The following is a 15383-nucleotide window of genomic DNA, read 5'->3' on the forward strand; positions in this document are numbered from 1 at the left end:
TTGTCGGAACAATTTTCGGACAATCGGGTCGAAATACGACTATCCAGGGGCATTTTGGTCCAAAATAAAGGCTCAAAACTTCAAAGTTATCAGTTCGGAAAACAAATTTGACAGCATTGATCCTCATGACATCCGTGACAACAAATCCTAAAGGCACGAAGTCAGATTACAGCTTTTCGACAATAAAGTTTCGAAATGTGCGACTAATGGGGTTTTGAATCAATTTTTCAGATCTTGGACAACTGAATCGCAATCGACGATTACTGACAGAGGTTTTAGACTCATGGGAACATAAGGAACATAACCCAACCAAGAAATCAAGGAAATCGGACAATTTTAGAAAAAGCTCAAAACTGTGAGCACAGAAACGACTTCAGAAACGCAACAGAAACAGTAAACAGAGGTAGGATTCATGCTAGTTACCTCAATACCTAGAAGTAGGGACGAACTGCACGAAGATTGGTCAAGTTTTCGCGAAAATCTCTCCTCTCCTCCTCTCTCCTTGCTCGCGGCCTTGAATGGGTGAGAATGAAGAGATTTTGCTTTTTCGAGCTATTTATAGGCAGGTGAAATCGCGGGAAAATGAAAATTTCGCGATTCCGATTTTTGCAGCACGTCCACCGAGGAATTCTAAGAGAGATTCTGGCGTCATAATTCCAGAACTCAAAACAATTATCTATGATTTGGGAAAAACGATATCTAAAATCCCAAAGGCGGTGTAAGTTAATCTGTCCCGTTAAACTACTTTTTGCTGTGATGCTCAGACGACAAAACTTCCTTCTGAAGAAAGATTGGAAATGTCGAAACAAATCTGGCAACGCGGACGGAAACTTCGTTAGAAGTCCCGAATAGAAAAAGTCTTCATCCATCGCTCGAATCTAGGGTTTCGAAGCAAGGAAATTAGCGTCGTCGGACTTCCGAAAAGTGAATACTATCGTGCGTACAGTCTAGAGTTCCGAAATGAAACGCTGGTCGAAGGAAAAATAAAGAAAATCTTTAAATTTTCCAAGGATTCGAAATCTCACTTAAAACGTTGCTCTAAAGCGAAATTAGCCTATTCTGGACACGCTTGCCATAAGGCGGGTGTGCAGACGACTCGCTCTAATTCCTAAAATGACTACGCAACATTCCTCAAGCAATTCCTGAACTTTCTTCTTCATTAATCTCTCTCAAATATCAAACTCCTGTCACGCTTACACTGATTCTACGCGTGAGTCGGAAATTAGCTTGTTCTGAAAATCCAGGTCTTACAGATGGCAAGTCCGTCGGAATTTCACGACCGCGAAATCGCAGCCTCATATCTCGCGGCAGCAGATTTCAGAGTCTATGACAACGACGGCGGCGAAGAAGAAGACGATGAAGAGTACGTTACCTTTTCGCCGCCGTCGTCTAGGGTTTTACCCGACCTTCACCTGAGTCCTACCTACGACTTCTTTGAAGGAATCATCATCCCTGACTGGGAACCGCTGTTTTACGCTCAAGAGGATGGGAACAAACGCCGGAGAACCGATGAAGGAGAGGGCTCATCTTCACCCATTGGTAGTCAAGGGAACGAGCTCAGCGACACTGACATTGACGGCTTCATTTGCCCTATTTGTTTCGACGTTTGGACCAGTAGCGGTGAACATCAAATCTGGTACCACCGCAAAACCTTTTCAATTGAACAATTTTGACATGTTCATTGTGAATTTTGTTGTTGAGTATGTTATTGTTATGTTACATGTGAACAATGTAGTAATTTGTTTTTGATTGTTTGGATTGGATGAGTTCAGTTGTCTTCCTTGTGGACATATATATGGTATGTCTTGCATCAATAAATGGATTCGCCGGGAAAAATATATGGCCAAGGTAATTTTGTATGATGTAGTTGTTGGTTGCAAAGTAATGTGAAAGAAAGAAAGAGGGCATTTGATTTTGATTTTTTGTGTCTCCTTTTGTTGTAGTGTCCTCAATGTAATAAGTATTGCTCGTTGAAGGATGTGAGGAAACTCTATGTTCCACGCGTGATTGCTGTAGATGAAGAAGTTCATAAGGTTGGCTCAAAATCTCAATGTTGAGTTCAGTTATAAGATCATATAAAGAAATTCTCGTGAAATTATAGTTGCCTGATTGGTATTTTCTTATGTTGGCAGAGAATTTCCGAAAGTTCTGCCATTAAAAAGGTATGATGATATTGACATTGAATGTTTTGTTCGGTGTTTGCAAACTGTCAAACGGTCGATTGTACAAAAGCTTTTTTCTTATAGCTTTTATGATAATGCTAGTATTTCTTCCTTGGTTTTTTAGTTCACTTATAAGATCAACAGAAAATTTCATGAAATTAAAGTTGCCTGATTGGTCTTTTTTATTTTTGTCGGCAGCGAATTCGGTCACTCGAGGACAAATGTGCTGCCCTTGAAAGCAAGGTATGATGATATTGGCATTACATGTTTTGCTTGGCATTTGCAAACTCTCAAACTGTCAATTGTGCGAAAGCTTTTTTCTTATAGCTTTTATTATAATGCTAGCATTTCTTCTTTGGCTTTTGTGTGGGTTGGAGTATCCTTGATAATGGAGGGTTATAAGTCCATCATTCTTGCTTAAGAAAATATATGAATTATGTTCTTAGGATGTTCAATGGAACAAGAAAGAAGCTGAATGGAAGAAGAGAGTAGCTTCCCTTGAAAGAAAGGTATGATGATATTGACGTGCATGTTTGTTTGGCGTTTGCAAAGCCTTAAATTATGGTTTGAACAAAGTGTGTTTCTTAGCTTTTATATTTACGGTAGCATTTCTTCTTGTCTTTGTGTCGGTTGGATTATCCCTGAATATATGAGATTATATTTCCATCATTCTTGGTTAAGAGAATATATGTCAATCATGTTCTTAGGATGGTGATTGGCGCTTGAAAGAAGCTAAATGGAAAGGGAGAGAAGCTGCATTGAATATTGAAGTGCAGAGCCTCAAAGAGGTATCCTTTATGCATTACTATGCAGGGTGCCTGCCATTTTATTGCAGCAAATCTGTTTCCTAAATTAGAACTAGACCCACCTCTGGTACTTGGTAATATTTCAGTGTAGAATAGATGGTAGGATTGTGTTATGCTCACCAACATCTTTGCTAATTCCCTTCAACTGTGAGAACATCTAGGATAATACCTTTGCCATTGTTTTTATCATCCTTTTGAAGCACATCTTCAAGTTTTCTGTTACTTTGTAACCATCTTTCTTTAACAACAGTTTCATTAGTTTCTTGCACTTTTATTTTAAAATTTGAGTTATTTGCTCAATGAGTGTAGGAATAAGAAATTCAAGTTGTATAATAATTTGTTGCAAACCACATAAGCCTTTCTATTTTGATCTTTCTAGAATTTTTCATGTGGTTGAGATAATTTTACTTTGTTAGCTTTGTCTTGTTGAGTAACACTTTTTGGCGACAGAGATATGAACGTGGTAATCATCTTTCAAGAACGTGGCAATCTGAACTGATGGATGGCAATGTGTATTCTGAACAGAGATATGAACGTGGTAATCATCTTTCAAGAATTCAGATGACAGATATTCACCTCATAAGATTTGTCTTTATTTGCTTACCCCCTTTCCCTTTTCCTTTCAACAACAAAAGAATATATTTGAAGTTAATTTTATTGAGTACATTGACTCTTATGTTGCATGTATCTTGTAGAGCACAACCAGGGCCCGAAGTCCCATGAAAAAAAACCGTTTTGCAATTTTAAATGTCAGGTATTCCATTCTCTCTATTATCTACTTTGTGGCTCCATGTAATTTAATTCCCATGTGATTTTTTCCCCAAATGTCAAGAATATACTCCATGTAATCAAGATTGTTTTGTTAAGTATTGTTATATGGTGTGGTAATTGTTTCACAATTTCTAGAATGTGTTACGTGTGGATGGTGCACGTCTATTTGATATGGACACTTCTAATGATGTTCTATTAATAGCACGAAAACCAAAAGCATTCGGTGGAGTACAATTGCTAACCAAAGTAAGATTCTTGAATTTGAAATATTTGTGTATATGTTTGGGGCTTTTGTACCTCTTTATACAATGAATGATTTCACTTTAACCTTTATGGAAACTTGTCTTTGTAGATGAGCTTGATATCTCCATTTGAGATGGAGGATATCTTTTTGTCTTCCACTACATGTGCTATTAGAGACCTGCATATTTCTCCTTCTAACAGTAGACTGGCTCTCTATGCTTCAGAAGGGAAGAAATTATCAGTGCTCAGGTATTATTGCATCAAGTTCTTATTCATTTGTTTAACACAGTAAGGCTTGGTCGTTGATGTATTTTTCATATTATTACAGCTTGGACAGTAGCGACATTGTTGTCAATTATCGTCTACAGGTAGAAGTTTGATCCTTTATTAGTAGAAATAAAACTGTTAGTTATAGTTTATAATTGTTTTGCTTTATGGCTTGTCAGAATTAGAATATTATTGCTTATAGCTTTTTATTTTTATTATTAATATGAAAAAATGTTGAGTAAACAATATCATCATTGAATTAAGTAAAAGAGAACAAAAAAGAAGAGCTATGAAGATAGCACTTCATTAAAGTGGAGTTAGCCATACTCTTTGCATAATTGCATGTTTTCTGAAGACTATCTTCCGAAGTACTTGTTAGACGAGCATTAAAAATAAATTAAGAAAACCACTTTATCCCATAAAGGGTGGTGTTTTAACTTGTAAGTAGCTATGCTGAAAATTCTATCATTTCTCTCCAACCTTACGACCAAATAGCAGGCATATAGGGCACTGCAACAGGATTTTGCTCTTTCTGGTTCCCACAAAACCTCAAAAACAACTTAACAAAATGGTTCCAACTAATAGAAATAGAGTTTGATAATAGTTTTTTCCATGTCTTTTTCCCCCTTTTGTACTAATGTTATTGCTTAAACCTCGCATTCTATCATAAGTTAGTCAGTTCAAGGACTTATACCTTTGTTGGAATTGCATTTCAGAATCCTGCTTGGTCATGCTCATGGGATCTCAACAGTACGAATTATATATATGCGGGACTACAGGTAAGCACCTTGTTTTTTTGTATTTTCATGGATTTAGGAACCTAAAATGCTAATCTTAATGTAACTTTCCGGCAGAATGGATCTGTGATGGTGTTTGATATGCGCCAAACTTCAGGACCTTTAAAATCTTTAGTTGGGTTGACTAGCTACCCTGTTCACACTGTACAATCTCTTTCACAAACTTCAAGCCTTCATTCTGATGCTAGAACCGTCCTATCCGCATCTGCCAGTGGCATTTGTCAGTGGAACATTGATTCTGAAGATCGGTAGGCTGTTTACATTTTATGGATATTAGCTTTTGCTTTATTATCAATGCCTTATAAATAGCATGTTCAGCTTTTCCTGGTTAACACTTACTATCCCGCAAAATTTGAAACTTCTTTCCAGTTTTCTATAGTAGACTGTTGGTGTGCGTGGGTGTTCACATGTTTGTATAATTAGAGTAATCAGAATCTTTTTTTTCCAACTTATGCTGCCACTAGGAAAAAATGTACATTTTCCACCTCTTTGGGTGCATCTTTTGTACCTTCCCATGTTATATTCTTTTGCGTTTTAGAAATTTATATATTACTTAATTATGAACTAAAGTTTGTTCTTCACTCTGAACAAACTTCTGATATTTCATACCGCATTTAGAGTTTTTTGAATGTTTTTTTTTCATGCTCTATTTTTCGCTGCTCTAATTAAGTCTCCTGATTCTCCATTTTTTTAAAAAAATTATGAAGGCCGATTGTGGTTCCTGAAACTGACAATCAAGGAGAGTGTATTTCCCTTGCCTATTGCTCTAGTAGTGATCACATTGTTGGTTCCTACCGTCCAAAGTATGACAAGTCAAAGGACTATCCAATGTTTGATATGTCGAAGGACCGCCAAATATTTGACATGTCGGAGGGTGTGCCTCTTTCTCCACCATTGCCTACTCCTCAAGTTACTGTACAACGAGACCGGTGCTCTCATGTCTTGTACAAGGGAATGGGCAGTCATGATTTCCAGAAGATGGGTTACACATATGGCAATTTATGGAAAGATCGACTGCCAAAATGTGCAGTTATAGACATGAAGAATCAGGGTACATTCTTTGCATCTGGAGATCAATTTTCAAGGGATTTGCTCTTGTATGAGTTGCCATCTTTCAGAGTTGTTGAGCAATTCGACATGCCAGCTCAGGCCCGTGATGTTAGGTACTCAACTAGCCATGGAGTACTTGGTTGTTTAAGTGATAACACATTAAAACTTTTCAAAAGAAAGGAAGAAAGTGAGAGTGCATGACAACTTCCCCGTACCAATTACCAATCTTTCACGAGGAAGGTAATCCTATAATCAGTGCAATCCTTTCGAGAAAATCAGTGAAGCTGCATTTTTTGTAGTTCTAAATTATGTCTTCGAATTTCAGCTGTACTTTGAGATATTTATTACACTGCTAGGAGCCTACCATTGCTTTGTTTGTTCTCTAATTTTCTAATTTTATGTTATTAGAGCACTAATGTTGATGCCAATATCGGAATTTTGTGACAGTAGTGAGTAATACATGAAAGGCTTAATAGCTTTTTGGTCCCTAACGTTTCACAATTTGGCAAGGTTGGTCCCTCCAGGAATTTATTAGCCTGAAACGTCTCTTACGTTCACTAACCGTTGCAATTTTAGTTTTCCGTCCACTTCCGTTAAATATTTAACGGTTTTTATTAAAAAATTAATAAAAAATAAAACAGCACCTTCAACATATTCATCAATCTTCATCTTCTTCATCATCTTACCCAGGAAGAAGAAAATCCCAAATTCACAAAAGTAAATCTCAGAACAACTTATTCAGCAAAAGCAACAAACTTTATCTGAGAAAGAAGAAAAAAAAATCAGAGAAATTCCCACAACCAATCACCAGTACCCCAACGTTGAAATGGAAGAAGCTCTTCTTTTCTTCCACAACATCACCCTTTCAAAACCCAAGAACAACAAAACCCAGAACCCTTCAAAACCCAACAACAAAACCCATAAACCACCACCCCCACCGCCATACCCAACCCCACCACCACAGAGAACCTCGTTCGCACACTAATGGCTTCCAAGCAACCACAACAAAATCAGAGAGGAGGTGATGGTGGCGCGCACGACTTCAGGGACAAAGGTGACAACGGCGCGATCTAGAACTCGTAGGAGTGGTGGGGGCGTGACGGATCTTGGGTGGTTGTGGCTCGGTGACGCGATTTAAGGGAGGAGGAGGAGATGGTGGCTGACGGCTATTGGGTTGAGAGAGGGGAAGAGAAGAGCTAGGGTTTTTTATTTTGGTTAAATGTTGGGAGAGAAACTGAAGCATCTTGAAGATGCTAGAATTTTTTTTATTTTTTTTATATTTAATTTTTATTAATTTTTTTAATCAAAAACTATTAAATATTTCTATTATATTTATTTTTTAATTAAAAACCGTCAAATGTTGGACGGAAAATCAAAATGGCAACTGTTAGTGAACGTGAAGGACGTTCTAAGCTAATAAATTCCTGGAGGGACCAAGCTTGCCAAATCGTGAAACGTTAGGGACCAAAAAAGCTATTAAGCGTACATGAAAATTAATTAGCTTGCAGATTAATACAAAAAGTAATCTTATAGTAAGATTTAATATTGATTTACAAGTATAATATTTTATAATCACATATTATCAATATGTTTAATAATTATTTGAGAATGTTTTTTTTTGTACAATGTGGAAAACAGGAAAAGAGCAAAACTAAGGCCTCAAAAACGAAACACCCAGCTCATCCGCTAGGAGGAGACTCCCCAAGCCCTCAATGGGGGTAGCTATAGAAACAAGTTCCTCATTCTGACTCGCACCAAATTTAGCGAGAAAATCTGCACAAGCATTTCCTTCGCGAAGGGTGTGGCCCAAAGAAACTATCCAAGGTCTACCAAGCAAGTCCTTGATGTCCCAAATGAGCGACACATAAGCATGACAACTCCCCGAGGAGGACAAAACGAGCTCCACCGCGTGCAAGGAGTCAGATTGACACTCCACGATTCTGTGCCCAAGCTCCCAGGCCTTGGACAATCCATGAAAAATTCCCAATAGCTCCAGTAGAAGAATATCTGGCTCATTCCGGTATCCATAGAATCCAGCAATCCATCCACCTTCAAAGGTGCAGATACATCCACCAAAACCACCCCGGCTCGGAGAGCCCATGACACTCCCATCCACGTTCACAACGATGCTACCCATCAGTGATGGAGTCCAAGAAACCCAACGCTGCTCCCCTGGTACTGTCCTCCTTTCTGGAAAAGCTCGCTCAATATCGAAGGCCATAGATGTGATGCTAACAGCTAGAGCCTGATCCGACAAGTAGAGGCCATCAAAGCAGAAAGTATTCCGAGCACGCCATGCCCACCAAAGGGTTGCACACGCTACAGGAGAAGACGAGGCAAGGAGGTGACGGAACCAATTCCATATATCCATACAAAGAAACCTGGGGTCATTCACATTGAACCGCATTAGTCTCCAAATCTGTATAGCCTTCAGGCAGTCCCTGAGGCAATGGAGAATCGACTCTTCTGCTAAGTTACACCTAGGGCACAAAGCTGTAGTGGACATACCCCGGTGCTGCCGCAATTGGTTCGTTGGGAGCGAGCCTTGGCAAGCTAGCCACACCAGAACCGCACCATAGAGCGGGACTTGGAGTTTCCAAATCCAACTCCAAGCGTGATGCTCCTCCGGGCTTGCTCCAAGCCTATGTCTGAGAACCCAATCAAACCCTGATGTCATAGAGTATTCACCTGAGGTGCACCCAGTCCAACGAATACCATCACTGCCGTGCGGATTCAAACGAACATGGATAAGGTTGATTGCATTCCTAACCTCTTCCGGAACCCAAGACCAAAGCAGATCCCAATTCCACACAGATCCATTCCAGACATCACAGACACGAAGCTCAAGGTCATGCACATCCACAAAGTCAACCTGGTTACAAAGCAGTTGAGAAGAGGACCAAGGAACATACTAGAACGAAAAAGTACCACAACCAACATGGAACTCCATTCCGGGAGTAAAGGCGTCGCGGGCCTTCTGGAATGCTCCCCAGGCTGAGGACCCAGGTTTAGTAGCTGCCGTGAGAAAGGTTGAAGTAGGAAAATAACTAGCACGAATCATTTGAATCCAAAGTTTCTCGACATCACACGCAATCTGCCAAACACTCTTTCCCAACATAGCCAAGTTATGATCCCTAGTTTTCCGTACTCCCAACCCACCCATACTTTTTGGACGGGCAATCCGATCCCACCCCACCAAGTGCAAGCCTCTACCATCTCCATCTTTCCAAATAAATTTGTTGATCAAAGAATCCATATCATCACATACTCCCTGGGAAAACCAGATTTGACTCATGCAATAGGAGGGCATGGCAGAGAGGACTGACTGGGCAAGTGTAATACGCCCCGCTCTATTGAGCAGTTTGCATTTCCAGTCTGCTACCCGCCCCTTCATTCGGTCTAAAATAAAATTAAAATCCTCATTTTTAACTCTCCTCTGGAAGATAGGAAAGCCAAGGTAACGCCCAATATCAGAGGTGAACAAGAAACCCACAAGATTAGAGAAACTTGCCTTCTTTCTAGTGGACAAACCTGGTGAACCAAGAATCTTGGACTTGGCTTCATTAACCTTGAGCCCCGAGGCCAGGCAAAACTCATCAAGCATAGATTTCAGAGTTCTAACCTGATTCTTCTGCACTTTGACAAAAAAAAAGAACATCGTCAGCAAAGAATAGATGGGAGAGACCTGGCCCATTCCTTGCCGTTTGGATAGGCTTCCACCTTCCCTGAGTAACAGCTGTGGAGATCGCAGAGCTGAACCTCTCCATGCAGAGCACAAATAAATAAGGTGAGAGAGGGTCCCCTTGGCGGAGACCCCTCTTGGCCTGAAACGGTGCAAGCCGCTCTCCATTCCAAAGAATAGACAAACTGGAAGCCGAAACACAGAACATAATCAAGCGAATGCAAGGCTCCGGAAAGTGAAAAACTCGCAGGGTATCCTCCAAGAAGCGCCAATCCACCCGATCATATGCCTTTTCCAAGTCCAATTTAAAGACAAGATCTCCCTTCCTCCGTCTTGACTTCCTTTGGTGGTAGACAACCTCCTGGAGAGCAATCGCATTATCACTAGTACTGCGGCCCGGAATGAAGCTACTCTGGAGGGGGCTCACAATTTCATCAAGGATTGGCCTGATCCTATTAACTAGAATCTTCGTAATCAGTTTGTACACTACATTGCACAAACCCATTGGTCGAAAATCCTTGAAAGAATAAGGGTTCTCCACCTTAGGTATAAGCACCACAAGGGTTTCTCCCACCGCAGGATCAAACTGCTGATTTGCAAAGGCGTTTTTAACAAATAGGAAAACCTTGTCCCCTACCACGTTCCAGTATTTCTTGAAGAAGAGAGCATGGAAGCCATCCGGTCCGGGTGCTTTAAAAGAACCCATTTGGTGAAGAGCAGCGTACACTTCTTCCTTAGTAACATCTTTCACTAGCTCTAACTGAAACTGCATAGAAATATGCGGAAGGTCTGATGTGGCATAATTAGAAAAATCAACATCAGTAGTTTCAGCAAACAAAGATTTGAAGAAGAAGATCGCTTCACTTTGGAGGACCATCTTGTCATCGCACTAGGAGCCATTGGGGAGATTAAGGCCCACGATACGGTTTCTCTTTCTGCGAATTATTGTCTGGGCATGAAAAAAGGTGGTGTTGCGGTCCCCCTGTTTCACCCATTTCTCACGCGATTTCTGATACCATAACATTTCTTCCTGGGCAAGAATGTCGTTCAGCTCTTCCTTCGCGCGCTGAACCTGGGATAGCAGATAAAATGAGTCCTCACTCTCGAGTCTATGCTGCAGATAATTGATATTGCTCTCAACCCGACGCTTCCTCTTGAAGATGTTACCGAAGATCTGCTTATTAAAATCCAAAGAATCTTTACGCACATCATCGAGATTTTGGACCACACCAAACTCTCGTCTGCCCCACACATTCTCTACGACAGAGCCATACATGGGATGATCTATCCACGCAGCCTCAAATCGAAACGGCCTCAATCCCAAACTATCCGGCTTCTTTCCACACCTGAGAAGCAGCGGGCTATGATCTGAGTGGTGCCGGTGCAGCACCTCCACTCCACCCTCTGGAAAGCGGAGGCGCCAATCAAGGGTCGCAAGGCCTCTGTCTAGCCTTTTCTGCAGCAAGTTCTGACCATGTGTGGCTCGGAACAGGTGAAGCGATGACCTGAGGAGCCAAGGTCCAGTAAATTGCAAGCATCCATGTTTTGAGCGAAGGCACGGGCACGAGCTGCTGGGAACGTGCCCCCACGCTGCTCATCACTTGAAACAATATCGTTGAAGTCTCCCACCAACGCCCAGGGATCTACCATATTTCTTCCAAGCGTCATGAGATGATTCCACAGGAACTGTCTATTCCCAGGTGCGGGACTTGCATAAACTCCAGAACACACCCATGGAGACTGAGTAGTAGCGATACGCAGTGTAATGGCCTGCGCATGTGATGCAACGACGTTAACAGAGTCTCGAATAGCTAATCGCACCAAGGCCCATATGCCACCTCCTTGGCCTCGGGCCTCCTCTATCCCCGTCGGAGTATATCCCAACTTGGTCCAGCAGCTTCGCAAACGATTATAGGGCACATGAGTCTCAAGTACAAAACACACATCCGGTGCAGATTTCCTCACCACCTCCTTCAAGTGACGTCGGGAAACTACGTTCCCCGCCCCCCTCACGTTCCAAGCTAGAATAGTAAAGTCGTGATTCATCATAACACTATACAATAAAGAGGGGGGACACACCACAGGTCACGTCTCATGATCCGGTGTTATTGGGTCATCTCCTATGTCCATCTCACCTTGGCTTGCATCACGGGGCATCCCTGACTCGCTTCCAGCCTGAAACTGTAGTTGGGATTCCTCCGGTGGCCGCGAACCGTGGCCCCCATGCTCAACAGCGTCTCCTGCTTGGAAGGAAAAAGATTTAGGGAGCGCGCTGCTCATTATGCTAGTAGTTTGTCCGCTACCCAGGTTCGCTTGAATTCCTGGTGCGGGAATGTCTCTATCCATCTCCATGGCATGGTACGAGGCCCCTCCTGGTACTGGACAACTTGCTTTCTCTAATGGGCTCATCACTGACTTGATTGGTTCCACAAATGCTGGGCTTTGCTTTCTCTTTTTAACCCATACTTTATCATTAAAGTGGGTGCTAAAGAGATGGGGACCACTAGTTCCTTGTTCGTTGGTTTGGGTTGTATTTGGCAGCGTAGGGTCACGCTCCTTCTGGGTGTTCACGCGCTGATTCCTTGACTGGTTCCTCTGATGGTCTACTGGCTTGGACCAACTATCCACGGGCCCACCTCCTTGTGATTGCTTATTTGACTTTTGGGGATGCCCATGCAGGACTTTAGGATTCCTCTTTTTCCTAGCTACGATCATCCAATCCCCGTGCACCTGGGGCATATCACCCAATGATTGGGGAATCTGAGAACCAGCCTGCGTCACATTAATGCTCGCCTTAGATTCTGTACCCGCCTGATTTGGTTTCGAATGGGAATCCAAACTTCCCAGATTAGGTTTCTGATTCTCCGTGTCGGTTTCCTCACTTTGCGTTGCATTAGGGTTCCCTGTGGCCTTCTTCGTTGCCGGGACAAGGGGTGGCGGCGGCGTAGGCAAGGGTCCCGTACAGTCCCGACTCCGGTGGCCATAACACCCACAGGTTGTGCAGATGACGTGGAGTCCTTCATACTCAACTTTATACCAGTACCCTTCAATGCATATTTTTCCTATCACAGGCCTTCTGAGATCCAATTCAACACAGACTCTAGCAAATTTACCTCTTTCTGCCCGAAGTGTGTTGGTGTCCACCCTGATCGCCTTGCCAATTACAGAGGCAACAGAGAGGAGAAAACTCTCATCATAAAATACTTGACTCAAACCAGGGAATCTGATCCACGCGAGTGTATGCGTGACTTTAGCCTCCGGGGAGATAAACTCTTTGCTCCAAGTAGACATAGCCAGGTAGTGGTCGAATATCATCCAGGGTCCTCCCTCCATCACCTTGGTTTTGTCAGCAGCTAAATCAAACTTCACCATATAGAACCCATTATCGATATCAAGTAGTTCAAAGTCACGAGCCAACCTCCAAACAGAGGCAAACCTTGCTCTCATTGTCCTGTATCCCAGCTTCTTCCCCAGCAAACACACCACCAGGGCCTCAGACCATGGCGCACATAACTGAGCTAGCACTGTCTTGTCGACATGTATATGCGGGAGTAGCGAGTTGCCGTTGGCGTAGTCCACATCCATTTTCCCTTTGTCAATGAGATTTACTGTCTCCTTTGCCTGTGGCGCAAATTTCCCCCCATGAGTTTATCACGGAAGGAGACCTTCGATGGTCCTGGCCCCTCTCCGCTGTCGTCGGTGGGCAAAGGCGGCTACGTAGGGTTCACACCCTAAGAGCTTCCCGTCATTCTTCGATTCTTTCTATGGTGAAAAAAATTGATGATGCCGTCACAAAATTTTCAAATAGTTTTGAGAATTTTGAACTGCTTAAATGATGATGTGAAGAAGTAAAATCAGAATCAAACTTATAAAATTAACATAGTATTGGGTATTTCGTATTTTCAAATATATGTGCAGTTATTCCAAATCATCACATGAAATTTCTACTACATTAAACATAGTCCAACTTGCAAAAAATATGCACATTCTGAGGCATTGATTATTTGATTTCTTGTTTGAGCATAAAATGGCCTAGTATTTTGTTCTATTAGTTACGAAATGAGAGAAAATTGCAACTTTATTATACGTAAGATCAAACTATAATGGCAAAGCATGATTTCTTTCTAATCATAACACTTCAAGTTTCAAAGAGTCTAATAATATTTGGGGTTGTCTAAATAACCCATGAGAAAGTTTGAGTTAAATAACTCATCATTCAATCACATTGAAGATAAATGAATTGAAATTTCTATATTTTATTTATTACTAATTTATTTCTAATTCACTTATCTCAATGTCATTGGATGATGAGTTACTTATCTCCAATGTGATTGAATGATGAGTTATTTAACCCAAACTTTCTCACATTTAGACAACCTCACAATATTTTCAAAAAAAACCTAGAATACTGAGCGGACAATCCAAACGATTTTATCTTGCCCATAAGTTGATTAAAATGAATATTTGTCTCCCACTGGGTTAACAATTAAAAATGGTTATTTGTTGCATTGCACTTTGTATGGACTGACTATTATTTTATTCATAAAGGCTTCATTATGTTTGGCCTAAATATGTCAAACTTGACAATATATTGGACTACATTCCAAGTTGGTGCTCCTATTCTTTTTGTCACAAATGGTCATCGGCTAAATTCTCAATAGTTTTGAACGGTCCAAATGACTCATAATCAAGTGAGCGTTGTGTTAGTCTTGTCAGGTTAACCAAAGTGAAGTCTGTCTCGTCCAACACTCAACTAATTGAATTGAAACATAGTTGGAACAATCATTAAACACTTAAATGTTGCCCAAGCATAACCATTGTCTCAAAGTCTTCCTCAAAGACTTCATTAGAGTCAAGCGTCACCAATTACAGGTCATAATGTGCTCTATAAATACATCTTTGATTGTTTAATTACATAAGCACTAGGATTAAACCCGTGCGATGCACGGAGATTTAATTCGATAATTTGTTAAAATGAGATAAAAAACCAATAAGGAATTTGTTATTCTTCATGTCCAAAACATCCGTAGAAGAAACATTCATTGGTTTGGTTACCTTGTGTTATGATATGTGATGCATATGATAATGCACGAAATTTAATTGATAATTTGTTAAAGTGAGTTATACAATTTAGTAATATTATATAAATTATTGGTATACAATTTAGAGTTGAATTTCAGTGATAAATAAAATATTCACATATCATACTTGTGTTAATTGCTTTTTTCGCACAATATAAATGTAGACTAATCACATTAATAACCATGAATGTAGATTAATCACATTAATAACCTTATATATAAACTGTTTGAGTATAATGCATTGGTTGTGGAATAGAACTCATATGATCGTCATATAGATTGTACATGTTTTTATATTTTCAAAACCTTCTCACATATATTAATGTGACGCACAGGTGACGAATTAAAAAAAAAAAGTAAAAAGTTGTTTTATAAACGAATAGAAAACTGTTATGAGAATTGTATATTTATGGATTATATTGAAAAAAGACATGGATTATAATGAAAATCATGAACTGAATCACTTGATGCAGAGAAATTAATAGTACTAAACAAAACAAAGGATGGAGAAATGTTTCATATAC

General features: G+C 40.6%; 2 protein-coding genes across 2 annotated transcripts; one reads left to right on the plus strand and one right to left on the minus strand.

Moving 5' to 3' along the window:
- The first annotated feature begins 1253 nt into the window (after positions 1-1253).
- LOC130724204 (uncharacterized) lies at positions 1254-6708 on the plus strand. Its single transcript, XM_057575395.1, has 14 exons — positions 1254-1636; positions 1773-1848; positions 1944-2033; positions 2361-2405; positions 2870-2950; positions 3419-3506; positions 3664-3722; positions 3875-3985; positions 4092-4231; positions 4311-4350; positions 4966-5028; positions 5104-5294; positions 5754-5857; positions 5939-6708. Exons 1-14 carry the CDS (start codon positions 1254-1256, stop codon positions 6295-6297), a joined length of 1830 nt encoding a protein of 609 aa, XP_057431378.1. The 3' UTR covers positions 6298-6708.
- Positions 6709-10667: 3959 nt separating this feature from the next.
- LOC130724214 (uncharacterized) lies at positions 10668-13363 on the minus strand. Its single transcript, XM_057575403.1, has 3 exons — positions 11914-13363; positions 11358-11799; positions 10668-11283 (listed from the first exon to the last, which is right to left on the minus strand). Exons 1-3 carry the CDS (start codon positions 13361-13363, stop codon positions 10668-10670), a joined length of 2508 nt encoding a protein of 835 aa, XP_057431386.1.
- Positions 13364-15383: the final 2020 nt, after the last annotated feature.

Source organism: Lotus japonicus, chromosome 1 (genome assembly GCF_012489685.1).
Source record: "Lotus japonicus ecotype B-129 chromosome 1, LjGifu_v1.2".
Lineage (NCBI taxonomy): Eukaryota > Viridiplantae > Streptophyta > Magnoliopsida > Fabales > Fabaceae > Lotus > Lotus japonicus.